At 39.3% G+C, this 26775-nt stretch overlaps 1 protein-coding gene across 2 annotated transcripts in view; it reads right to left on the bottom strand.

Annotated features, from left to right (window-relative positions):
- Chst9 (carbohydrate (N-acetylgalactosamine 4-0) sulfotransferase 9) overlaps positions 1 to 20511 on the bottom strand; it is a 223140-nt gene extending 202629 nt beyond the window's left edge. For both annotated transcript variants that reach the window (XM_005372734.2, XM_005372733.2), the window contains exons 1-2: positions 20493 to 20511; positions 19124 to 19339 (exon numbers count right to left, since the gene is read on the bottom strand). In XM_005372734.2, the coding sequence (XP_005372791.1) occupies positions 19124 to 19244 (121 nt within the window). In that variant the 5' untranslated portion in view covers positions 19245 to 19339; positions 20493 to 20511. The remainder of the gene's footprint in view (positions 1 to 19123; positions 19340 to 20492) is intronic.
- Positions 20512 to 26775: the final 6264 nt, after the last annotated feature.

Raw genomic sequence — 26775 nt, forward strand, 5'->3', positions numbered from 1 at the left:
ATCCCAGTGAGCTCACTTCCTTTTGCTAGGCCTTACCTCCTCAAGGTTCTCCCACCAGCCAGCAGTTCCACAGGCTGTGGAGCAAACAGTTAACACTTAAGTCTTTGAAGGATACTTCAGGTCCGAAACAAAACAGTTACTGATTTAGTTTATTGGAAGTGATTGATTGGTATTAGACTACTGGTCACACAAATAATTATGAATTATGATAACTGCTATGAAGGTAAGTACAAGATGCTGTAAGAGTCCTTCTAGGGAGCCTGAACATGAGTAGATGAAGGAATTCCCCAAGGAAGTGGTGACATTGAGTCCAACAATGGAAGTGTTAGTGGGAATTAGGTGAGGAGAATGGCAAGCCTATTCCAAGCAGAAGGAATAGCATTTAGAAGGTCAGTGAGACAAAATGACCAGGAGACAGCACCCTTTTCTACCTCTAGGGTGGTCAAACCGAACCAGGAGTAGAACTACTGACCTCCCACGGAAGAGCCGAGGTACTAACTGCTGATGTCACAGAAACCCAACAAAGAAATCACCAACAGAGGAAAAAGAAAACCCACAAATTGGGAAAATATTTTAGCCAACTGTCCTTCAGACAAAGGACTTCTATCTAGAACATATGAAGAACTAAAAAAATCAGCCCCCCAAATTTAAAGACCCAGTCCAAAAATGGGCATCTGAAATGAACACTTTTCAGATAAAGAAATACAAATGGCAAATAAATACATGAGAAAATGTTCAACATCATTAGTCATTCGGGAAATGCAAATTAAAACAACACTGAGATTCCAATCACCCCAGAGAGAATGGCTGTCATCAAGAAATCAACCAATAACAAATGCTGGTGAGGCTGTGGGGAAAAAGAAACTTATCCACTGCTGGTGGGGGTGTAGACTGATGCAACCACTGTGGAGATCAATCTGGAGATTCCTCAGTAAACCAGGACTAGAGATCCCATTCACCCCAGCTATTTCCCTTTTGGGTAGTTTTTGCAAAAGAACTACAAACATCATACCACAGCCATATATGTGCACCCATGTTTATAACTGCACAATTTGTAATAGCTAAATTGTGGAAGCAACCCAAATGCCCATCCACTGAGGAATGGATAAAAAAGATGTGGCATTTTTACGTAATGGAATATTACTTAGCTATAAAGATAAACTTGAGGCTTTCATAGGTAAATGGATGCAAGTTGAGTCCATACTCATAAGTGAAATAAATTGGATCCACCTGTGCAAATACTCTACATCTCACTAGTGTAAGAACCTGAAAGAGTAATAAAATCTGAAAGATATAATAGATATTGTGAAAGGGAAAGAAATTGCTCAAAGGGAAGGAACAACTGGGATGAGGGATAAGAAAAAGACAGAAGAAAATGTATATATATGTATTATATATATACACACAGGATAGCTGAAAGAGTTGTACTACTGACTTCTATTGCTTTATTGAAAGGAGCAGTTAATGTTTAATTGTTTGTTCAATCTTACATGCCTATATTTGTTTAACTGAGTAAGCAACTTGAAGATAACATGTAATACAATAACCATTGTTAAGTTCCTGTCTCCTTGTCTGAAATTCTGTACTGCTTCTATTGTTTGGGTGTTGTTTTGTTTATGTCTGTTTATTTGTTAATGTGTTTTCTGTTTTTTTTTTTATTTTAAAGAGTAAAAGATGGATAACATAATAATGGGGGGCGCTTACCAAATTACAGACAAAGTGGTAGGAAATTATCAATGGTTGTTGTTTTACATATTGTTATCTACAAGATAGTTTCTCAGGAAAACAAATAGACAAATAGTGAGTTACAGACAAAAGAGGTAGGAGATTATCAATAGTTGTACTATACTTAGGTATCTTCAAAGTGGTTTCTAAAGAAAATAAATAGAACTATACATGAGTGACCTATTGAATAATCATTAACTATTCTCAATGGTTGTTGTAGGAAACACATAATAATAAACATGCATCCATTTATGCAATAGGATAGGAACAATACAAACATTATAGAGTTATGGACAGATTAGTAGGAAAATACCAGTGACTGCTGTAATACATGGTGGTATCTTTGAAGTGGTTTCTCAGGAAGACAGAGATATGCAAGAAGGATCTAACAAGTAGTTACAGCCTAAGGGTTGTCAAAAATCAAGTAAGTCATCTGGGGCAAAAGTCATTTTTTGTGGCGTTTTCTCTCCAGCCTCCCATCACATTGGGACCCCACAACCAGTTAGTGTCCTCTCCCCAAGTGTCAGCACTGGCAGCAGGAATCCTGCTGCAGACTTCTCCGGAGCTCCACCACAGCCTGTACTGTCAGGGGAAGAATGGCTTCCAGGCAGTCTCTGCAGGTATTGTGCAAGGTCCTCCTGGTTTATAGCTTCTGAACAGCTCCCATGACCCCAGTCCACAGGACCTCTGACTCCTTGGGCTTAGTCTGCATTCTCATGTTCTCCGAGTACTTGTTCAGCAGCTGCTCCTCCGCTGACTCTGGACCTTTCTGGTTCTCAATGGCAGGAGAAAGAGTGACCCATTGCATGGCATGTATTCCCAGGGATTTCTCCAGGTTTGAATGATTCACACACGTCCATGGGTGGGCATCTGCAGCCAGTGCATGGTGGGCCAGCTGTGTCATTGTTTCTCTGTGTCATGGTAGTTCTCAGTTGAGCGGCGGTGGCTGGCCTGAGGGCCGGTGCGCAACAGCTCTCGCTGCCACATGGCTCCCCATGCACCAGGGGCCCTCCCTCTGGGGCCTATGAGGCAGGGAGTGAGCTGCTGGTCAGAAGACCAGCACTCCCCACCCATGGCTCCCCGTGCACCGGGGGCACTCCCTTGGGGGCCTACAAGGCAGGAAGTGAGCCAGCCGGAAGACCAGCGCTCCTGTGCATCGGAGGCCCTCCCTCCAGAGGCCTACGAGGCAGGGAGCAAGCTGCATCCCCTCCCGTGGCTCCCCATGCACCGGGGGCCCTCCCTCTGGGGGCCTACAAGGCAGGAATGTTAATGTGTTTTCATTCTTTTATCTTTACAGTAAAAAAGGTCAGTGAGACTTTAAGTTTTGTATTTTATACAAGCAAACATATTTACTAACAGTATAAAACATATTTTTGACTATTGCTGATAAAAGAAGCTACTGGATATCTTCCAGTTGTCTATATTGAGTAAACTTTTGATATTGGTAAATAAAGCAGTGATTGAAGGGGCTATCAGCACATCTTAGCCCTTAAACTCTTCTCAAAAAGTTCTTTTCCTGATAAAGTAACTAGTTTTCTGACCAGGTTGCCATAAATTATATCAAACAAATTACTTGCTTTCTTGTCTTTTGCTATTGCTTATCCCATAATGGAAACACTCTGGTGCTCTGCCATTGCACTTTCATCTTGTTCTTGAGAAGATCAGAAGATCTCAAGCCTGGTTACTCATCACAATAACTTTAGCTATTCTATAAATTGTAGGCCCCTTTAATTCATTCCAGAACTACTGGATTGAAACATCCCTAGCTAAGACTGAAAGAACTTGTATTAAAAATACAGAATTTAAAAGCTTCTTGGATGATTGTGGAAATCTCATTCCACAGTCTTTGAGCAAATTACTTATCCTTACAATGACTCAGTTTCCCCAAATGTAAAATGAGAACCATCATAGTACTTACCTTATAAGAATGTTATCAGTATAAAAAGAGTTAGACAATCTTGACTTCGCATAACACATTTAGACACGAAACACAAGTATTGAAGAAAGGGTAGCTATAGGCGCTTCAGAAACTCAGTGGTGTCACGAAGCTAAGCTGGCTTTTCATGAGTCTTCATGTTCTGATCTGTGAGGTCGCTCTGTGAGCTCTCTAACAATGCAGAGTTGAACATAGGACTGTGAATATCATTAACAACTTTAAACTCTGCCTCTGTGCTTTCTTTTGGAGTACTGATTTCACCATGATGGATTGGTACGAAGTCACTGAAGCCTAGGTGATATTTTCCTTGGATCAGGGGAAAGTCTATAGCTCAGTGTGGAATAACATTTTAGAGCCAGAAATAATCTTGAATAACCCCTACCATAGCTCCATCATGTTTTAGGTCAGAGGACACTCCTACATGGGCTGATGGCCTAGCTTCAGCAATGCAGCTGCCTAATGGGAGATCTCTGGTGCTGAGCACCAACTCATTCCCTCTCAGAAATATACATCTCCTAGAAGGAGCATTCAGCTTGGGTAAAGTTCTTACACCAGACATTTCTCAGAATCCCTAATAGGGGTGGGGGAGATTCTGCCAGTGTTGAGAATTTGTTCCATTTATGTAGTCCTGGAACTGGGGAATGAACACAGAATGGGACTTGAACAATGAAACCCCTGAGATGTATGTATCTGTGCTAAAACTCTTATTGATCACCTGCCCTACATTAGTCCTTTTGGGGCTCAAGAAACAACACACCAAGTGTGGTGCCTTGACACATGGAGTTGCAGAAACAGTCTTAGAGTTAAGTGCTACTAAGTGTGTCTTGCTTCTCCCTCTAGCCTAGTGGTGGCGAACCTCAGGCACACGTGCCGCAGCAGGCTATTTGTTACCACTGAAACGTATAAAATGTTCATCACCTCAAAAGCTTCCTGTTTTGGCTGAGAAAACTTCTACCCGTCCTAAACTCTAGTCTTAAGATTATCTCTCTAAACAACCAAGAAAGATTTAACCTCCAGAGAGAAGGAGGCTAAAAGTCCTCACCACACCCCAACAGGCATTTTATCTGTTCTTCCAGGGCAGCTCTGAGAGGCAGCCTGGCGACTTTCTCTGCAGAAGACACCCTTTGTTCACAGTGCATTTCTGCCCTTCACCTCCCCTTACCCTTAACTTGTCACTATGAAGCTCCTCTATGAAGAAAAGCATTGAAGTTTCAACCATCTGGTCTCTTTGAGTTTTATATTTTGTATGCATGTTAATAAATTTGTTTTGCTCTTCTCTTGCCATGGTGTGTTTTGATATAGGGATTGGTCTTGGCCCTTTGTGACAGGTGGGAAGGGGACAACCCTTTTCTACCTGTGTAGTTCCTTCTCTGGCAATAATGTTTTGGGTTTCCTGAAATTATTGTTAAATTAGAGCCAGTGCTCACACTGCCTCAAAATTTTATTCTCTCTTTTCCCCGGTGCATCACCACCTGGCAAAAGACCATAATAGAAGTATCTGAGTGAGTCTTTTGGAATTATATAGGTTTGTTTTACAAAAGTAAAATTTTCATTTATAAAAAATAGTTCCTAAGGACACAAAGATAGGCTTTATGCCCCAGATCTAGTTCAATTCCACAGGAGCAGAACAAAAAGAGGGCAGAAGTCTGAGGAGGGCTAATACACAATGGGGAGAAATGTCAAAAACAAGGGATGATTTATTCATTTCCCCAAGACTCCTTGTTAATTCTTAGAACTGCTGGGCAGCAGCTGGCTCCAACACTGACATGAATACTGTGGCCACAGAAGAGAACATTTTTCTACACTGTCGTCAAGAATGTGGTTCCCCTAGGATCTGAGGAGACCTAGAGTCTGGTAACAAGGCTGCTCTTTGCAAAGGAACTACCACCGCCTCTGAAAGCTTTGGGTCTGGAAACTTCACAGTGGGCCAGGGAGGTGAATATTTGCCTATCACATTTTCTCAACCCTCTCTCAGAAACTGTTTCTCCTCTCTGTAATCGTTGGCCATCTGTGATTCTCATGACTGTCTGGAGGATGCAAATGCAGGTAAATAGAAGCCCTTATGGAGCAACAGGGGGCTGACAATGGAATGGGCCCCATCAAAAGCAACACAACTGTTTGAAGTCCGCATAACGATTTCTAGCACAGTGCTACTCACGGTGCACACGTAAGAAACACAACCACCTAAAGGGTCCCCAAAGTCAACACCGAATAAATGAATATTTAAGAATTCCAGATGCTAAAAATACACTTGAGATCTCATTTATCTCTTAATCAGAAATTGCTTCAGGGTAGAAGCTTCTTTCCCTTCTGAAATCCAATATCAGCCGAGTGAACTTGGCATCCTGGCAGAAATCAAAGATAACTTGACTCTTGCCAATTGTAAATAAAGAACATGAAATCGGCATGTAAGAGATGAAAAAGAGAACAGCTGCCTACCTGTTGCTGTGAATTTAAAAAGGCTATGCCATTTAAATTTCAATGGATAGCACCACCATAGAATGGGAATTTATTCTGATTTTTTTAAGCGCATACCTAACCATTACCAAGCTCAGTCTAGTTGAGGCAAAACAGGTGAGGCAAACAGAATTAAAACTTATTAAATTTCCTGATGACAACTGATCTTCCATTTAAATGTACCCCCATCAATTTTGCCATCAATTCCAGATTGGTAATAACTGTTCACATTTCTTCTAAAACCATAGCGTCTTGCTTTTTGTACATGGAATTTCAGGTTGTACTTATGTCTTTCCCCTTATCTTCTGTTTTAGATTATCAGTTTTATTACCTTATATCCAAAGCAAACCTGGAATTTCTATATAATTTTCTGCCAGTGGATCAGTGAATGGATTTCTGATTTCTGTTGATTATTGAATTGCTTTGGGGATGGATCTAAAATGCAAGCACTGACCCTTAATGTCAATCATAAAACTCTGAGACCAAAATTCTGAGGCAATTTCATTGTTTACAATATATTTCTGGCAGTGTGATAATAAGCAGCCTGACCACTTTATGGATTTTTCTCTCTCTTGAGCAAACTTAAAAGAAGGGTTAGGAGAGCCTGCATTGCTTTATTGAGTGTGTGAAAGCTTGCCGTTACTCTTGTTTTCTCTTATTACCAGGTATCCTTTGGCGTTATAAATCTGAACAGAGCTTTCAAATTGAGAAATTTTCTTACTAAGTATGTTGTTTTAGCTAGTTTTGCAAAGGGTCATACAGAAACCAATGAGAATATTTTTGTGCTAAAAAAAATCATTCCTACTTTTAAGTATATTTCACATCACAAGAAATATAAAATCATGTGAGCATAATTTATACAAATTAATGATTCACAATAAATTGGCTATAAAAGTAATTTGAAAGCTGCTCATAGGAGCATGAAATATGTAAGTATTTATGTCTATTGTTTTTCATTTGCAAACAACTATTAATTGCTACTTTGCCTCTAGGATACTTGATAAGCATTCTAAAATTCTACATTTATCATGGTGATGTTTTTATGAAGAGTACGTTCAAGCACTTTCCACAAGTCCTGGGCTCAGGGCACAACTATGCATGGGGCAAATGGGCAGTCTCCCTGTGCCTTTTCTCATCTCTGAATAAATCAGGACCATTTTGATGTCAATCTGTGGCCTTAATTTTTTGAAAAATTAATGAGGAAAATTCTTATGAAGATTCATTACTAACTTTGTAGCCAGCAGCCACCCACGTAACAACAAAATGTCATTTGAACAGAAGAAAATGACATTTGCACAGGATATGTTTTGTTCTTTTCCAGAGATGGAGCCAAACAAATGGGAAGCTTCCTGAGAAGATAGCTGTCAGTGTCATCCATGTTAACTGTACCTCTACATTCTTCTTTACTGCTTTTAAAAATCACTGTTATGGCTGATACATTGTGTCAACTCAGGGAGTCTAGAGCTTTGACTAAGTGACACAGCAGTTCTGCATCTTGGGGTAAAAAGGACACGCCCATACCCTTCTGGGATGTTGTTTATTGCATTAATTTGACAAGTTTAGAAGGTTAACTATGTGACTCAGAAGGGAGCCAGGGTGCTTACTTTGTATTCATCCTAAGCCTGTGCAAGAGGAACACATGCAGAGGGTGTGGGTGTAGAGGACCACCCCCACCTCCCCAGAGCAGGTGGACTGCATAAAAAAAGGAACTGAGGAAGGACTGGCTGCTGGTTCTTCGGAGGAGCTCCAGTCTTTGCCTTCAGCTTGGTCATCTCCTGGCTTCTGGTGCAGACTGTCGGGCTTCCATCTGGGACTCTTCAGCCTTCTGGTGTTGGCTCTCCAGGCTTCATCGTAGATTCTTCAGCATTCCATGGCAGACCCATTAGCCTTTTGATACGGACTTGCACGGACACTGCAGTTAGGCCTGGGGCTGGGCTCTTCAATCTCCAGCGTGCAGACACCCTGTGCACGCTTCCTCATCCAACTCTGTAGCTGACCATTGTAAGCCAAACTTGTAATTTCTTATACATTCGTTTATCTTGTATTATATCTGCTTCTCTAGTAAACCCTGACTGATACAATCACAAATGCTTTAGACAGCTTGGGTCACATAGATAGGCTACCCAAGTGAGTTGAGATGTTCTGGAAACAAAAGACATTTCAAAAGATAACACTGAGTAAACTACAATAGTGAGAGCTATGACAGAATTGAAGCTTACTAACTAATCTATAACATTTTTATATTACACCAGAGTTTAATTATGCTATTACCAAAATATTACATGATGAAGTTTTGCAAAAGTATGTCACCATGACCAAGGATGACCATGTGCTCTTTTCTCTATGAAATGAGATGGTGGATTCCCGCCAAGGCTGATATAAAACATCATTTTCACAGTTATGGGGTTGGAGAATGGTTATCGGACTAAAACAAAGACACTTGGGGCTGGGGATTTAGCTCAGCGGCAAAGCGCCTGCCTGTCAAGTGCAAGGTCATGAGTTCGGTTCCTGGTACCGGAAAAAAAAAAAAAAAAAAAAAAAAAGAAAGACACTTGTATTTGTCTTCCAAGATTACTAATTTGACTTTTTTTCCCCAATTGAGTTAAGAAAATCCTCCCTATTGTGGCCAAGGAAAGCACATGTAAGGGCCTGGAGATCCAGTGGTGAGAAGTCTCTCTCCTGCCATGATTGCAGATTTCATGGTCTAGTTGGTTGAAGGTGGTGAATGTCATATCAAAAAACAATCTAAATATACCATCACCAGTGCTTTGACGGGGAAATACAGGGAACACACAGGAAGAACAACTTCAACATGTGAGAAATGAAAAATGCTCTATGGATACCTACTGAGGCCTAGGGTTGAGAGATTTGATGGTTAGTTATAGAAAATTTAGAATAGCTGGAGGCTTAGTGGGAGGTTAGCAAGGAGGACAAAAGGGAGCTTGAGGTATTAGCTACAGGCCATATCACCAGGGCTTTTGGTAGCCAAATGACTTAGTTTTGTCCTGTGAGCCTCTCAGAGGAGGAACATAAAAAGCTTCGAGCAGGATAATCAAGCTTCCATGTTTGACAGCTTACTGGGCAATGGCACGGGGAGAGGAAGGAAGGAGGGAGGATGCTTCAGTGGCTACCGCAGCAATCACAGAAATGCATGTTCATGATATGGACTAAGGGGATCTAATGAGATAGGGTGGTTAGAAAGATTTGTTTGGGTTTATTTAGTAGAAGAGGAAAATGAAGGCATCTCTCACAGCAACAAGAAGCAATTGCTCTGATAGTGAAATGAGCTATTCGGAGGCTGAACGGACTTTGGAGAAAAATGAAAAATTGAGCTTTGTTCTTACTGAATATAGGGCAGTCAAGTAAAGATGTCCAGGGAACAGATAGCTAGAGAGGCTTGTGAAGGATTGGGTTTGTGTGGATAAGATCTGTCTTGGTTACTTTTCTCTCTTTGTTGGGATAAAATAACTAATACTCAAAATTAAGGAAGGAAAGGTTTATTTAGCTCACAGTTTGTGGAGGTTTCAGTCCATACTTGGCAGATCAAGGCAGAGTGGCACGGGCAGAGGGTAACAGTTCATGGAGGTGGGAAAACAGCAAAAGCCACAAGAGCAAAAAGGGAGGACAGCAAGAGCAAGCCTCTTTCCCTTCCTTATACTGTATGCAAACTACCCGCCCCAGGGCGGGTGTAGCACTCACAGCCATAATCCCAGCTTTGAACAATGAGTCAACCAAAAACTCTAGAGGCCACCCCCTGACTGCATGAGGGTTTGGAGGGACATCTAGACACAATTCATAACAAGATCATACTCAGAAAAGTGTGAGACAAAACACAGGGCTGAAGGGTATAATTCTGGGGGAGATTGATATCTAAAGTATGAAAAAAGCAAGATGAGTCTGAGAGGAAAGTATGCGTGCAGCCAAAGAGAAGAGGAAAAGAGGAAGAGCATTCTTCCATAGCTGGCAGGGGGAGGTGATACGCAAGGGGTCACCAGTAGCTAAAGCTGCAGAGAGCTCAGCAAAGGAAAAGTAGAAAAGACTTACTTGCCTCATGGTACAAATACTGTTGGGAAGAATGGGACCGAAGGTTGATGAGTGCAGACTGTGGTAAGTAAGGGTGAGGGAAGAGTAATCAAATGGAGAAGGTGATTATGCAAAGAGTTTTGAGAAGTTCAAGAAGAGGGAAATGCTACATTGGGGAACAGGGAAAAATGGTTTAAAGATTGGCTATTTGAGTTGTGCCTTATTTTTTCGACAGGGAAGACTGAACTAAGGCTCTTCCTTTATTTAAAAATGACTTGTGATTTCTTTACAAGATGTACAACTCTTTAATTTGCCATGAACTAGTTGCCATGCAACTTTTCACCTAACCCTGTACCTGCTGGATTTATTCTTGAAAGATCCATTTGGAAAAAACACACAAAATGAGTTGCTCCAATGGATACTGCTTGTGTATTACATTTCTTTTGCAGTCTGAGTCGTCATCACAGTACGTCCTTCTCAGAGCAAAATTTCAGCTGCAAAACAGAAACCTATTGTTTTTCCTGATGACACATCTAGCTGCTGGAGTTCCTAACCAGGCATTGGAATGGAATGGTTGTACACAAGCCATGCTGGGAAACAAATAAATATTTCAAGGTGTCATGGCCCCTCTTGGATTTGAAAGGGAAAGGGAGGAGAAGAGGAAGTCAAGATCAGAGGAAGGGGAAAAGTATTGGATGAAAAAATAGTCACCAGGGATCATGTTTTAGTGCCAGTTTTATGACTTTCTGACTATATAAATTTAAGTCTTGCTGTTGCTTCTCTGTGAAAGGTGGATGCTGGGACCAGATGATGCTTTGGCATTTGAAAGAGCTTTTTTTTTCTAATTAGGAAAATTAGAGTTTGGTGTAGGTGGTATTACATACCAAATCAACACTTGCTAACAGAATTTAACTTTTCTATTGCCATGAATAATACAGTGAGTGAGGGCTTTATACTCATACTTGAAAGTCCACACTAATGACCTGGTGATTATTTTAATTGATTTTCAATGAGCTGTTGACTACTCCACTGGCATACCAATAAAGAAAGAAACACTGTGAGAACTGTTTCAGGGCCTTAGATTTTCCTGCTATAATTTTGAGTGGAATTTGATATATCCAAATAAACCTGTGTGTGCTTTACTAGAGTTATCACTGAACATATGTAGAGTTTTAAGAAGTTCTAATTTGGATTTGTGTAAGCAGAAGAAAAGGTAACAATATGACATAGAGAATTGTGAAGCTGATACAATTTGGGATACCATGGAATTCATCCCTGTATAAAAACACTCAGACACGTGAACAAAAAAAATATACAATTATATTCTTAGATGAAATCTGTGTGATAGCAAAAGATTCTAAAATATTTTCACATGCATCCACTGGAGGTTGGACATATAAATTGCAGCATATTCACATAATGAAATATGATCCAGAAGTTAAATGAATGAATTAGAACTGCTGCATCTGGAGGACGAGCACCCCACTGGGATTATAACTCAGCTCCAGGAATAAATTAGAGGGATAAAGGTTTAACCAAAGAAGACACTTTATTTGTGAAGAGGAAAAGGAGGGAGAAAGAAGAATAGAGAGCTACCCTGAGAAGCAAGAATCAGGGTACGGGGTTCCAGAGAGATGGAGGACCTGTGGGCCCTTTGTTCTCCGCTGTTTTTATGGGGGTGGGGATGTGAGTCACTCTTTCCCTCTCCACCTGGCACTTGCCGTAACTGGACTGGCTTCTGGGCATCTCTGCCTAATGTCATTTCTTTCAGTGGCCTGTGTGCAGCTTCCTCTTGTCTGTTTACTTGTGCTCAAGGTACTTTTAAAGCCTTATGTTTGGAGTGGATGGCTACCTGGCAAAGGGCCACCTTATTCATAGTTAGCCTAGAGTTAGTAAGGGGGCATGTGGATATATACTGTTCTCTATAATGACCCTAGAGTGAATAATATAGTGACTCTAGAGTGACTCAAACTTAGTCACCCCCATCCCCGTGCTTCCTCTATATTCTATTGGAGATGGGGGTAGCTTATTGTTTGTGAACCTGGCTTTCTCTCTGTGTCCTACCTGTGAGCTATTTTTCTGCTTTCTTGGTGCAAGTCCAAAGGCCATGTGGTGCTTTTATTTACCTGAGTTTTTTTTGCTTTCCTTTTTCTATGTCTATTTTTTACTTGCTTCCCAGGCAATCCCTCTAGTAAAGTTTGTTTTTTAACTCCAGTCAGGATTAGCTAGAAGATCTAAGGAGGTCCCTGTTTTATTTTCTCATCTACAGGACCCTGCTCTTACAAAGCTACAAGGATCAGTACAAGAAAATCTCAAAAGCCACTACTATTGAATGAAAAAGCAAGTTGTAAAAGGATATGTGTGGAGATAGATTCCTTGTATATAGGCTTATGATATAAAAAAGGAATACATGCATGTGTTGAAAATTTAGAGACATGCACAGAAATACAGTGAAATACATCAAACTTAGAATAGTAGTCATCTCAGCAAAATAAGAAAGAAGGTATAAAAAAAGAAGAAAATAAACCAGACTCTGGAGAGATTAACCAAGTTGTTCATGGGCATAAAACACATCAGAAATCAGCAGCTAGGCTCAGTATGTTCCATTACCAATGCTCCTTTGCAAACAGAGCTCTCCTGAGACTGTACTTGTTAACATTACCTATTTCTTCAACTTTTGTGATTTTTTTTACTGTCTTCAAAGTCTTTGATAACATTAATGTTTCCTCATCATAATTTTTCTCTTTAATTAACACATGATAACTGTATATATTTACAGGGTGATATTTCAACACATGTATACAGTATGTACTAGTGAAATCAGAATGTCATTTCTATCTCTTTATTTCTCTAGGTTTGGATCCTTTGAGTTGCTCTTTCCTCCATCTTCATAAAATATGTAATAGCTTTTGTGAACTATGGTCACCCACTGTGCTGGAGAGCATTAGAAATTGATTCTTCTCGTCTAGAATTATTTTGGTACCTGTTACCTATCTCCTTCTAACCCCCCATTGGCCTAACCCTTTTAGTCTTCAGGGCTTACTATTCTATGCTCTCATGCTCTCTATGCTATCAGATCATCGTAGGCTTTTTAATCCTTCATCTGTGAGAGCAAACGTGTAGCACTTCTCTTTCTTGAGCTGGCTTATTTTACATAATGCTCTCTGGCTCCATTAATTTTGCCACAGCTGACAATTATTTCACTGTCGTAAATATATATTTCTAAAAAATGCAGAGTTGAGCATCAGCCTCATTTGTCTTCTTTAGCTTAGTTGAGCTTTGGCATGGGTTCACTCATTCAGCCAATTTTACTGAGCATCTACCATGTGCCAAGTGCCATCCTCCATGATAGGGCACAGTAATGAGCTGGAGTACCTTGTAGTCTGCAGTGTAAAAGGAACTAAAATCAGTGAAGCATATTCTTTTTACCATCTACTGCTATACTCTCTACCTGAAGGGTTCAATAGAGATAACTGGGTCCAAAATGAGGGTTTTCCTGAAATTCAACAATCCCTTTTTGGAAAAGGTGGCTGCTCAATGAGGGTGCAAAGAAAATTAAGAAAAAGGCAGGAATAGTGATGGATTTTCCAAGAGGTATATTGTGCACATGTGTCAGAAACATATGGAGGATGGATGTATTCAAAGCATTACTAGATCTTTAAAAAAAACTTTTGAAAGGTGTAAATGTTGCTGACATCAAGATGAAATCACTTTTGCCAGATACAGACACAGCCAGACCTGGATAATTACAAAGGAGGAGATCTTCTGGCTGCCAGTCTGAGATACGTACCGTCTCAAACTTTCTGCAGTCCCACAAGAAAATTCCTTTGTGGTCTGCGTGCAGCCCTAGTGTTTCACAGCTTGCAAACACACATTGTCTTTAACACTCTTTAAGACTGCAGCAATTTGGGTAAGATGCTCCAATAAGCCATTTTCCCAGCAACACAACAACAGCCCTCCCACCAGTGAGCTGACGTCAACTCCTGCCTCCAGTCTCCTAAATGAATAAAATTCGTATGCAAAATTTTCCTTTTTTTCTTTTTTTTTGTGCTAGTAACACTTTCCCTTTGCTTTAATCTTTATGAATACGCATACTGTGCTATGGCACTTTTATTCCAATTGCAGTGCTATCCCTGAATAAACTCAATTAATCACTTGAGAATCTCTATCTGTTATTTGGTTTGACAAAGGGATCGACACTGCTGCAAAGCTTGGCAGTTGAACATTAGTCAATTTCAGAAGACTTTTAAGCAATTTGAAAGCCATTAGTCCTTCACTTCTGTCCCATGAGGGAAAGCTTGCTGAAATAGCACTGGACCCGACAGAATGCTAGAACACCTGGGGTAGAGAGTTAAGACAGAGCCCATGGGGACCATCAAGCTATTGACAGCTGGCTAAATAAGAAAAAACACTGGACTTCATGGATGCTACAAAGTGAAGAATGAAATCAGCTGCTAGAGGCAGGGACAGCTGCAGTTGCCCTAGAGATCAACATGTGAGCTCCCTGTCATCAGGGAGCTTCCATGAAATTGGGAGAGGTAGATCATATGTAAGTAACTGAAACATGATTAGAGATTAGGATAAGCACCATGAAGTCAATTTTTTAAAAACAATAAAAATAACATGTGGTAACAGAAAAATGAGGGGGTATCTACTTTACACAGGATGTTTAGATAGGGTAGCCTGAAGGAGTCAAAAATGCCAGCAATGGAAACTCGCCCCAAGAAGATCGCCTAACAGGAAAGCCCGGATGTGGCCGTGTGGGGCCGGTCATGTACAAGGAGGCTGTGGTATGGCAGTGTACAAAGGCAGGAAGCAGGACCTTGTGTTCTTTTGATTAAAAAATATTTGCAATGCACGACAAAGTAAGAGGAAGTAATTAAAATGAGCGACTTTTTAAAACAAAGAGGATTTTGTTCTCCTGAGACAATGATTGACAGCAAACATAAAGTCCTCCCATGCTAAAGTGGCTCTGTTCTAGTTCACACAGTCGAAGATACCCTGGAAGAAAATATAATTTCAGTACAGCAACGTCACAATCAGGATGAACTGCCTAATTTTACAGGAAGAGACTATCCTGTCTCATTGGAGGCTCAGGAGAAAAGAATTAGACCACCCTGACTGGAAGTAAAATTTCACATGCCAAAAATATGGTTCAATGTCGAGGAATAGTACCCTTAGTTTGAAAAAGAAAGCAAGATGAAGTCTGCCTAGAAAACATAAGCACAGAGATTAGTTTGTTGTGAAAACCAAAGTCAGTTATGTGAGAGGAAGCATTAAGTTGCCTTTCCTTTGGTTGAAATCATAACCTTGCAGCCACCACCTTCTACATTTATACTATAAACAGCTATACACAATACAGCTGAGACCACTGATGTTTGCTGTGCTTTTGAAAAGAAAAAAAAGCAGCCATCCACTTTGGCTCCTGAGCTATTGATAACAACATGTAGGATTTACATAGAACACTGATCTCTAGAACGTTCATATCACTACACAGAAAGACACACTTCTCAAGCAAAGCGCCACTTACAGAACCTGGATTGGTGACAGTGAGTATTGCATCCTGGGCCTCATGCATGCTAAGAACATGTTCTACTACTGAGTGATGTCCCAGACCCAGGTTGGACTCTAGTTACATGACTCTTTGAAAAGCTACCCATGATAACTCAACAAAATAATTGCACTTGGGCCGTAATGCTGAATCTTAAATTAAATTCCAATATCAGTAGTCATTTAGTGTGTACCAGAAATAACAGAGAAATCAGGAAAATATCTATTAAGTGATATGAAAAAACAATAAAAGTATCTGAATTTCAAGTATACATACAGAATATTACTGATAAATTGCTAAACATTGTCTTGAATAAAAAATGCAGAGATTGTTTAGAAAGATATTTGTAGTATAAAATAACCTCTAGAGAGCTATTTCAGTTGAGATTAAACTTGATTCTAAAAAAAAGTCTCAGAAAAGGAAATAGTGTAAACTTTTAGCCAGGATCCATGACTCTTCACTACTTGATAGGAAATTTTAATAGATATGCATATTTCTCACACAAATGATGCACAAAAATAGTATGAATTATGTAAGAGGAATACAGAGTAAATGTGATGGCTCAGATGAGATTGACTTGGCTTGTTTTTCTTTCATGAAATTGTTAAAAAGCTGTGTTTTCATTTTCTGTAAAAATGATCAGGCTATGTGATGAAAGAAAGGTGAACTTCATGGAGTGTCACAGGGTAAATAATCAGAGGTTTAGGATGCAAAATATATTCATTAATACAATTAATACCTGGTGCTTCCTAAGGAGGCTGCTATACAGTAGAGTGGGTGCTTTGAAAATATTAATTTTTTTTCCTCTCAGTACTCAAATGCAGTCTATGTAAACACTGGGCTAGAATGTTGGAAAACCAGCATAAACATTATTTATCCATTCCTAAAAGTCACTTGAGCACCTACCATATACTAAGTTCCATGCTATGCAAAGGGGATTCTGGGCTAAATTGGGCTAAGTCAGAGTAGGCCTCTGTTCTCAAGGAACTCATAAAAGAGAGAGGAATATGGACAATAAATGAGACAACAAATACTGTAATTAAACTAGCAACTGATTGTGATAATTTCTGAAAGAGAAGGAGGGACAGAGGGAGAATGTTTACTTGCAGGGTGGTCAAAGAAAATGACATTTGATCTAAGCCCTAATAGGTGAGAGATGGAGGTGAGGGAAGGTCATAATCCCCTTCTGAAACTGAGAACACTCAGTCAGCAACGGTCTTGGTTTGGTGGAGGAAAAGATGAGGAGGATGTGGCTATAGCCCGTCCTGTTCTGTAGACCCCAAGGAGAAATTTTATTAAAATGAAAAAGGTGTCACTGAAAAATTTTAAACAGGGAGTGTTATAATTGGATTTATATATAGAAAAAGAAGTGATGACTGAGTTGGTGTTCTTTTGCTATAACTGAGTGTCATAGACTACATATTTATAAACAATAAAGGTTTACCCAGTTCATTGTTCTAAAGAATGGGAAATTTATGGTCATGTGTTGGAACTGGCAAGGTCCTTCTGCCTGATGGGGCTCCCTGCACAATTCTGAGGCAGCCAAAGCATCACACGGCAAGACATGTGAGCATCCTAATTCAAATTTCTCTTCTTCTTACAAAAGCACAGACCCTTGGAGTAGGGTCCAACCCTTGTGACCTTATTTATCATTAGTTACTTCCAAAAGTCTCACCTCCAAGTGCCAGGGACTTAAGTTTCTACCCTCTTCATACCTCACAATGGGATATGAGTTTTGGAGGGGACATTCAGACCATAGCAAGAGGATGACAGAGGATGTTTACATTCCTTTCTAAATCCAAGGTTCTGACTGTGTCACAACAGGGCCTTAGCTCTGTCTTATTGCACAAACAAAGCAGCCACACACCATGCAGTTTAGTATTCTATTTGGCAGGAAGATCCCACCCAGAGAAAGAGCACCAACTTGCAAATTTAAGCAGCAGCTGAGAGAGGGAGGTTCTTTAGAATGTAAGCAACTAAACCTAGAATTTAGAATTAGCCCTTTAATCATAGGATCAGTTTTACGATTTATCCTGAACTGGACTCCTGATCTGGTTCTCCCTCAATGCCCATTCACCCGCCTCAACCCTACACCACTCCCAGCAATTCTGTCACCAGCCACTGGCCTGGCTCTTTCACTTTGTCTTGATCCCAACTCTTTATTTTGTCCATGATGGAAGTCCCATCTCCTTTCTGTCATAATGAACTGTCCTTTTGTACCAATACCCTGGCCCAGACTCAGGATCATTTTCCCTTATTGTCAAGAATAAATCTGGCTCGTTGTTGTGTCCCTACCTTCACCACAGTGCTTGGCACCCTTGACTGTTAAGTACTCAAGACATACGGTGGGAAGGGTGAATACCTGACCTTGGACACATCCTGCAGAGACAACAAACAATGATCTTCTCTCTGCACTGGAGCCTGTCATTCTCCTATCACTGTCTACACTGATAACCAAAATGGCCCCATGCCACTTAGATTCTCCAAACTATTTTAACCAGACCTGGAACAGAGTTTTTTTTTCCTCTTTAAGCAGTCAAGCCACAAACTTGAGCACAATTCAGTCTGCCTAAACTGGCCAAGTCTTAGCTGTGACAGCCCAAAACATGGAAGGCTGCAGGTGCTCTGCATTATTTCTAAGATAGTGAGTTACATTCACTGTACTGCTTGCCAACAACCACGCTGAGCAATCTGCAGGCACTGACTGGTTCCTTTAATCTTCACTGTAGCTCTGTGTAGTGAACATTATTATTCCTGTTTTACAGATGAGGAATCTGAGGCTTACAAATGTGAAGAAATTTGCTCAGCCACAAAACTAAGAAGTAGGACATGTGAACTCTTCAAGATCCCTTGGAATGGAAAACATGTACTCTTAACAACTCCAAAAATAGTGTGAAATAGATCTGTAGCAATATATCAAGACAGAAATACAAAGAAATGGATCATATAATTGATTATGTATTAAAAATAGGCAGTGTTATGAAATGCTCTATCCTATGATTGGACAGAGTTTAATTTCTCCATCATATATTTTCCCATTTCAATTCCAGAAGAGTGTCTATAATTATCTACTTGCAAATCAAACAATTATAGTTGAATGTAGATGAAGTGTTTTATATCTAAAATAACTTTAAAATAGATTACAACTGCAGACAGCTAAGAAATCATTCTCATTTTACTTTATTTTCCTCACTGACACAATAAAAATCCCAAGTGTGAAGCCATCAAGCCAATGGCCACCAGAGTTTCATATATATATATATATATATATCGATCTTCTAGAGCCTGGGAATTTTATTTTGTGACTCATATTTTTGGAGTTGTTGAAATCTGAAACATTTCAATTTACTATGTATCTGTAAACATCACAGCTTATTTAATTGAAAAGGACCACTGTTATTAAAATAGAGCAAAAGAAGTCCACATGTTACCTGTATGTTGCTCTTCAATCCAGACTTGCAAATACATGAAGAGGAGCAGCCCTGCCACTCCAAATATCAGCAGAGACAGGAAGACTTGTTTGGGGTTCATGACCATTTCAGATGGCTGCATTTCTCCTCATTACTGAATCTGAAGACCACATGATTTGTTTTTCTTTAAAGCTTCAATTCTTTCTTGTTTTCTATAGACCCATTCCATAAAGTAACCTAGAATTAAAAAAAATCTATATTATACATATTTGATGGCATTTATATCCAATATCGCAAAAAAAAAAAAAAAGCTTTACAGCATATCAGCAACACTGAAAATGTACATGTATTGTAATGCTCTGAAAACCGGGAATGACTGCAGCAGATGTCTGCAGAATGCCAATTTGCTTTTGAAAACTTTTATGTTATCTAAGGAATGTACTATCCTACAGTTAATAAGTAACACCCTACGATTTGATTAGGTAAAGTTTGGCCAGACTTAAGCCTTCTTTATTTAAAGTTAAGGTTTGAGTTATTTTAGCATGATTTTAAGACAGAAGAAGAATGGATTACAAAATAATGGATTGTGAAAAACACATTCATAGAATGTAGGAAAATACTGCATCATAAAAATACTGTTGTTTCTCCATATCCAAGGTGGTTGCTTCCAGGACTAAAGCAGATATTAAAATCTGCAGATACTTAATCTCAGATATAAAATGGCACACTATTTGCATAGGATCTATGTACATCTTCTGGTATACATTAAATCATTTGTAGATTTCTTTTTTAATCATACTAATCACATTATATCTAATACATTGCAAATACTATATAAATAGTTGTTATATTGTATTATCTGAGGAATAATCACAAAAAGAAAAAAAAATATAGTTTTGTACAGATGCAATTCTTTTCCCTAAATAGTTCCATACCAAACTGGTTGAATGTAGTTACACAGCACTGACTATATGTGAAGTTCAAAAGTGCAGAGCTTAATCTAGCACTTCCCCTTCATGTAAAAGTAACAGATTTCTCCATTTTAAATGTAAATTTAAAATCTTTCAAAAGAAGAGAAGATACGTATTAAATGGCCAGTTCTAATAGAATTACTGAAATCTCACATTACAGAAATTTATTTCATTAGTAAAAAGCTACTTCAAAAAATACTGAAATGATTTTCTTTTAGAATAATCTGATTTACTCTAATCTTAACCTTTCATTATTCTATGTCACACCCACTACTGAGAATCTAATGAAAATGTGAATGCCACTCCCCAGCCCTCAAAAAATATAAATACACACAAAAGCTTCGATAAAATCCCAGTAAGTTCACGTCCCTGCACCAAACCCGAGTTAAGAATCTTGGCTCCCCATAAACTGCAGTTACCTGCACAGAGCACTGCTGGTTTAGCAGCCTGGCCATAGGGACCAAGGTCGTGACTTTGTATTCAGCACTTGCCAAAGTCCTTGGCCCTGTTCCTTGGCCACAGACCACACCTCCTGTTTGGGAAAGCTGAGTAAATGCTTCTTCCATGTGAAGATATGAAGCACATTGCTGTGTCTACAAATTATTGTGTTGATTCCAAATACACCTCAACATCTTCAAGGAGAGTCTTTGAGGGAGCATACTGATTCTTGGTGGGGTGCCATTTAAAAGTTTAAAACTGCTGTGGGAAATTACTAAGCTGGTTGATGGATAGTATTTAGCTGTTATTGGTCAAAACCAGTTTTGACTCAAATGTTGGGCTACAAAAGTTAGGTAAGAGGTCAGAAATATCAGAGAATGTGTAAAATGATTAGACCAATATCCTGATCAGGAAAAAGAGCCAACCAATACTGTACCTGAAAGTTTTTATGCAGAACAAGAAAAGAGTCATATAAATACTCATTGTCTTTAGGGTTTACCTTTTATGTGGAAGGGGACAGAGTAAAGAGCTGTGGATGTCAGCATCACCTGAATCAATTTTTCAAATCCACTTCACTGATTTCCCCGAGGAAGGAGCAACTGTTAAAATTTTCACAAGTGCTTTTGAGGATTTCAAGTGTTTTTTGATTTTGGTCAGAAAAAAAGTTTTTAAAAAGTAGAAGAACTGAAAATATTATAGTATTTCTTATTTGATGGTTGATGCTTTGCTCTTATGAGGAATCAAAGCTAAAATATTACGGGCTTTCCAGACATATGCAACAAAGAACATTTCCCAAGGGAGATGTGCAGTCTGAGGTGTTCCAGGACTGAATTCCTCAAGGGAATCTATGAAACGAAGCCAGCTTTCTTTTCCCTTCTTCCTGCAGTTAAACAATAAGCAAACATAATTCCTGGGTATACAGAAGATTCAGTTAGGAGGAAACCAGTTAAAATCTTCTACTAACAAAGAAATAGTTGTTTACAGGAAGAAAGGGACTTTTAACAATCTGTCTACATAATTAAAACTTGTTTCAGAAGAGAAAGGATAGAAGAAAGCTCGTAAATCAGAATGGAGCCACAGACCTATGAGAACAGTGGGTGTAAGAGCCAAAAGAAGTCTTCCTTGGGGGTTTGTGGAGGAAAATTATTACCTTCGATGCTGGAAAAAGATTAAGGATTTGCCCTGTCTTTCTTTGAGAGATGTTGGTATACCCTGACATATCCTCCTGGGTGAGAAAGCAGTAGAAAAGCCATAATTGTTATTATGGCAGATGTGAGGAGGATTGAGTGATTAAAGCCACAAGGCAGAAAGGCAATCTGGCGTAAAACGTAGAGATATGTTTGATTTTCTCCCATCTCAGTCCATTAACCCAAAGTTGGCTTGGGAAATGGCTCTCATTAAACAAAGGTGAGGTGGTAGGAGCACCCATATTGCTTTAAGCAAACCCGAAGGTCAGTTGTGATGGGAAAACACACCTATTTGGAGATCATATGTGTACCTCCAAGCCTGAAGAGAAAGTGCAGACTACTGGAGATTGAAATTACTTGGAATAATGCTTTTTATGTACAAGCCTTACACAACATTTCTATGCCAAAGGCTTCCTGTATTTTGTACAGCCCCCTCCTCTTCCCACTCATGGACCCAGAGCCTTGAACCTAAGAAGCATTTAATAACTTGTTGTACTGAACTTGGAGCTCCAGTAACACAATACAGATAACCAGTGAGTGAACTTTATAGTTACAGTTGTAAAGCAGTAATCCTGACCTCCAAATGGAGAAGCAGGGAAAACTGAAAGGCTGAAAGATAGGGTCCACGTTTCTTTGTTAAAAATGCATTTATTTTATTTGCATAGCTTATTGATTTATCTCTCACAATTATGAAAAGAAATATAAAGATAATGACTTCATTACCTTTTTTCCAACACTTTAAAACACTTTATGTATTCATTTAAATCACCGTGGTTACCAATAGAAGTATTTGGGAATTTAAGTATAGTGATAAATTACTAGCTAGGGGCAATAAATATAAAAGGAAATTATAAGTTGCTTAGTTTGGCAGAAGTTTATGATTGGGCATGGTGGGATCTGGAGGAAGATTGGTTTGGATCAAGCAATGCAGGCAGTTTGTTAGAAGAGACCCAGTGTGTCCAGCTGTGTGTCTCTAGTCTTCACCCTCAGGTGGACTTGGGCAGTCAGCATCTCTCCCTCTCTCACAGCAGCTGCACCACTGGCTTTCCCATCCTCTGATGAGATAGAGACGGTCAGTGATGAGTCTAACAGTTCACTGCTGACCTGTACATGCTTTATATCCTCTTTCTCTGTTCAACAAGACCTCTCACACTCACTTCCAACCTTACCAAGCTCCCGTGAAGGGCAGTATCATCAACACCTCCCTAGGCTGGGGCTCAATTTCCTGGTGATACCGCTTCCATACTTTGGAATTGATATGTAGACCCTTATGTACTTTGGGAAGTGATTCTTTATCTAAAGAGGCATGAAAAAATCTTCCTGTTTATGACATTTTTCTTCCCTTCCTTCTTCCTTGTCTTAGTGACTCTCCTCATTACTGAGACCCAGTACCCAACACCACAAAGGAAAGGATGAAAGGATTATTTTGGCTCACGGTTTCAGTCCCTTGTCAGCTAAGTCCAAGGCAGGGATGACAGGGTGGAAGGGCATAGTGGAGGAAAGATGCTTAGGTCATGCAAGTCAGGAAGCACAGAGAAAAAAGGGATGACCTGGGAACAAGAGTATCACTTCCAGGCCACACTGCCAGCCAGTCCCAACCAGGTCCCACCTCCCATCTCCTCACAGCACGTTCAGCTACTGATGAGTACAGCGCCCCATGATCCAATCACCTTCCCAAAGTCCCCCCTCTAAACGCGTGAGGTCTTAGAGGACATTTGAGACCTAAACCATAACAACCCTTTTCTCCCCTCTCTTCCTTTATCCATCTCTCTTTTCCTCCTTTCTTTTCTTCCATTCTTCCTACTTTTCTTCATCACTGTGTGGTTGTTTCATTATGGAGAAGTTTTAAGTAAGTTTTTACCATTGCTTGTCTTTTTAATTCATCATTTAGAGTCTGGAAAGAGAACATATAAAGTACTCAAAGTTACAAAGCTGTGGAGAGCTGAATAAAGGAACATTTGCAAAGATGTCATCAGCATTTTGAGAAGCCAACCAAGGGCACAGCAAGTACCCAAGCAACAGCAAACAGCCCTACCTGGGAAGAAATAGTAAGTGCTTTTCCTGGAAGTTGGGAAGGGTAACAAGAAGGAGAGGGGTAGCTGGTAGCAACTGTAGCCTTCACAGAGGAGAGAGACAACACTGCAGGCCGGGAAGGGAGTCCTCAGATTCCTTACATCCTCAGATCTCTTGACAGTGACTCACATCTGTTAAGCCCACTGTTATGGTGGACACACTGTGTCAACTTGAGAAGTTTAGCAGTTTAACTAAGCAACTCAGCAAGGGGCCAGGGTGCTCTTTGTAAACATCCTCATTCTGTGCAAAAGGAGGGCGTGAATGCTACCCTCACCCCTGAGGGTATCCTGCTTACAAAATAAGGGAGGAAAAGCTTGCTCTCCTTTTTGCTCTTTTTGCTTTTGCTGTCTTCTGCTGCCTTGAAGTGTTGCTCCTATGCCATGCCACCCTGCTTTGGAGCCAGGAGAATATGACTGAAAACTTCACAAACTGTGAGCTAAATAAATCGTTCCTTCCTTAACTTTGGGTGTCGGGTATTCTGTCTCAGCAATGAGTGAAAAGTAACTAAGATACTCAAGAACCCTTTCATGTGCCCCATTCTGAGGAGCCTCACAGGTTACATGGAAGAGCAGAAAATGAATGATATTAAGACTGGTTTTTGAGCTTTGTGAATTTTGTGAGATAACATGCCATATATTCCATACCTTCAAATCATAAAATTATTCTTCTATATTTCCTTCCAAAAGTTTGAAAATTCTTTTATTACTGAATGCTTGAATCAACAGAATTTACTTTGGTGTACATTGTAAGCTACCCATTCTATATGGTTAACATGCATCCAACTCTATTTATTGAACTTTAATATGTTACTTCTCCTTTTAATGATAACTTTGTTACATATCAAATTCCTGTGTGTGTGTGTGTGTATGTGTGTGTACCTGCACACCATTCTGTTCAGCTGACCCAATATTATGTTCTTTTTTTGAAGCAGCTTTAGAAAATTCCATTTTCCATATACTTATCATTTTCAGTTTTCAAATTCATAGGCACAAAATAGTTCATAAGATTTTCTTATAATTATTCCAATCTCTACTACAGCTATAGTTATAGCCCCATAGAGTCCTTTTAAAGAATAGATTTTTGTGCCTTTTCTCTTATTTTCCTTTATCATTCCTTTTAGATTTTGTTCTATTTTATTTAAAAGTATATCATATTGTCATAGTTATTTTTCTCATTGCTGAGACAAAATACCTGATGCCCAAAATTGAGGGTGGAAAGGTCTACTTACCTCACAGTTTGTGGAAGTTTCAGACCATAATCAGTGGGCTCCAAGGCAGGGTGGCACATGGCAAAGGAGCAACAGCTCATGGCAGCAGCAGACAGTAAAGCAGCAAGAGCAAAAAGAGAGGAGCAAGAGAGCAAGCCTGTTTCCCACCCTTATATTGTATGCAGGCTACCTGGCCCAGACAAGGTGTAGCACTTGCACCCATAATCCCAGCATTGGACCATGAATCAATCACAAACTTCAGAACCCACCCCCATGACTGCATGAGGCTTTTGGGGAACATCTAGACACAAACCAAAACACATATTTTAATTTCCTATTTCTTGATTTTGCCCTCTGATTTATTCCATTCTTCATTCTACATTTTCTTTAGGAATATTTGTTTTTTCTGTGTTTTTAAATTGAGCATTAACTCATGTAGTTTAGATATTTCTGAAATAAAAATGTATTTAAGGCACAAATTTATTCTAAAACTTTTGCAACATTTCACATGCTTTTATACGCAATATTATTATTGATCTTGAAATGTAAATATTTAATTTAAAATATGATGTTCAGTTTACTGCCTCAAATTGTTTCTTTCTTCCACTGTTGAACTGATAAACGTTGGTAAAATTACCTAAACTTCCATTTTTCCTTCCATTTTCTTTGCTTTTGTATATTTTATTTCTGTGAAGTAGAATTTTTAACTTAATTTTTTGTCAACTTTTCTAATGAAGTTTATTGTATTCACAAGAAATTCATGTTTTAAGTTCCACTGCAGTTTCCCCACATTAATTACACTTGAGATTTTGTAATTAAGTTCACTCAATTAAAAGAAAAAATGATTATAAATTAACTAATTAAATTTATAGGGATTCTACAAATCACTGTGACCAGTGTTAATTCTTGAATATTACATCTTCCTTTTGGCTTTTTTTTTTTCAGAATTAAAGATTTCTCCTAGTGAATATTAGTGATAAATTGTCTTATATTTTGTATGTGCCAAATTATTTTTGCCCTCATTCTTGGGTGGCATGGTCCAGTACGAATTGAAGATGAAGCCAATTTTCTCTCAGTCCTGTAAAGATATTAACTCTCTGTGTTCTCCTGTTGATTGATTTTGATGAGCAGTCTCTTGTCAATTTAATAGATTAAAGGGTTACTGACCTATAGTGATGTTGGCACTATGGCAGACATAAGAGTCAGCCTAGAAGATAGCTTGCTTCCAGTGGCTGGTCTGGACCTGTGTGAGCCATCATGTACACACTCTACTTGCAGTCTCTATCTGGAGCTACCATTTGCTCTTAGTCTTCTTTTTCACTGTGGATGGGTCGCTACTTCCATCCTTACCCTACCTTCCATCACTGAACCTGGCTCTCAGTGCCCATAGAGTTGTCAAACTCCCACATATCCCTGCAGCTTCCATATCTGAAGCTTAATATGCCCACAATTTCAGCCTATTTCATCATGTTAGTTTGCTTTTGTTCCCGATTTTGAGTCAGTTAAGTCTTTTTCTGTGCTTTTCCTCCTAAACTTCATCATCGTCTTGTTCTGGAACCAGACTAGGACACCAAAACATAAACACACTTCTCTCTGGATCAGAAATCTTCATGCAGTTTTTTTCACCCTACTTTATGTTATTTTGAAAAACTGGACAATAAAATCTGCCTTATATAGATCATTGTATTAGAAAATATTAAGTAAAGCAAAATGTGATGGTCTTTGGGGAAACTATAAAATTCAGTATGATATTTATTAAAGAGCAATTTAGTGATCTGATCTAAGGAGTTTAGATTA

The sequence above is a fragment of the Chinchilla lanigera genome, unplaced genomic scaffold (genome assembly GCF_000276665.1).
Source record: "Chinchilla lanigera isolate Chin_1 unplaced genomic scaffold, ChiLan1.0 scaffold00001, whole genome shotgun sequence".
Taxonomy (NCBI): Eukaryota; Metazoa; Chordata; class Mammalia; order Rodentia; family Chinchillidae; genus Chinchilla; species Chinchilla lanigera.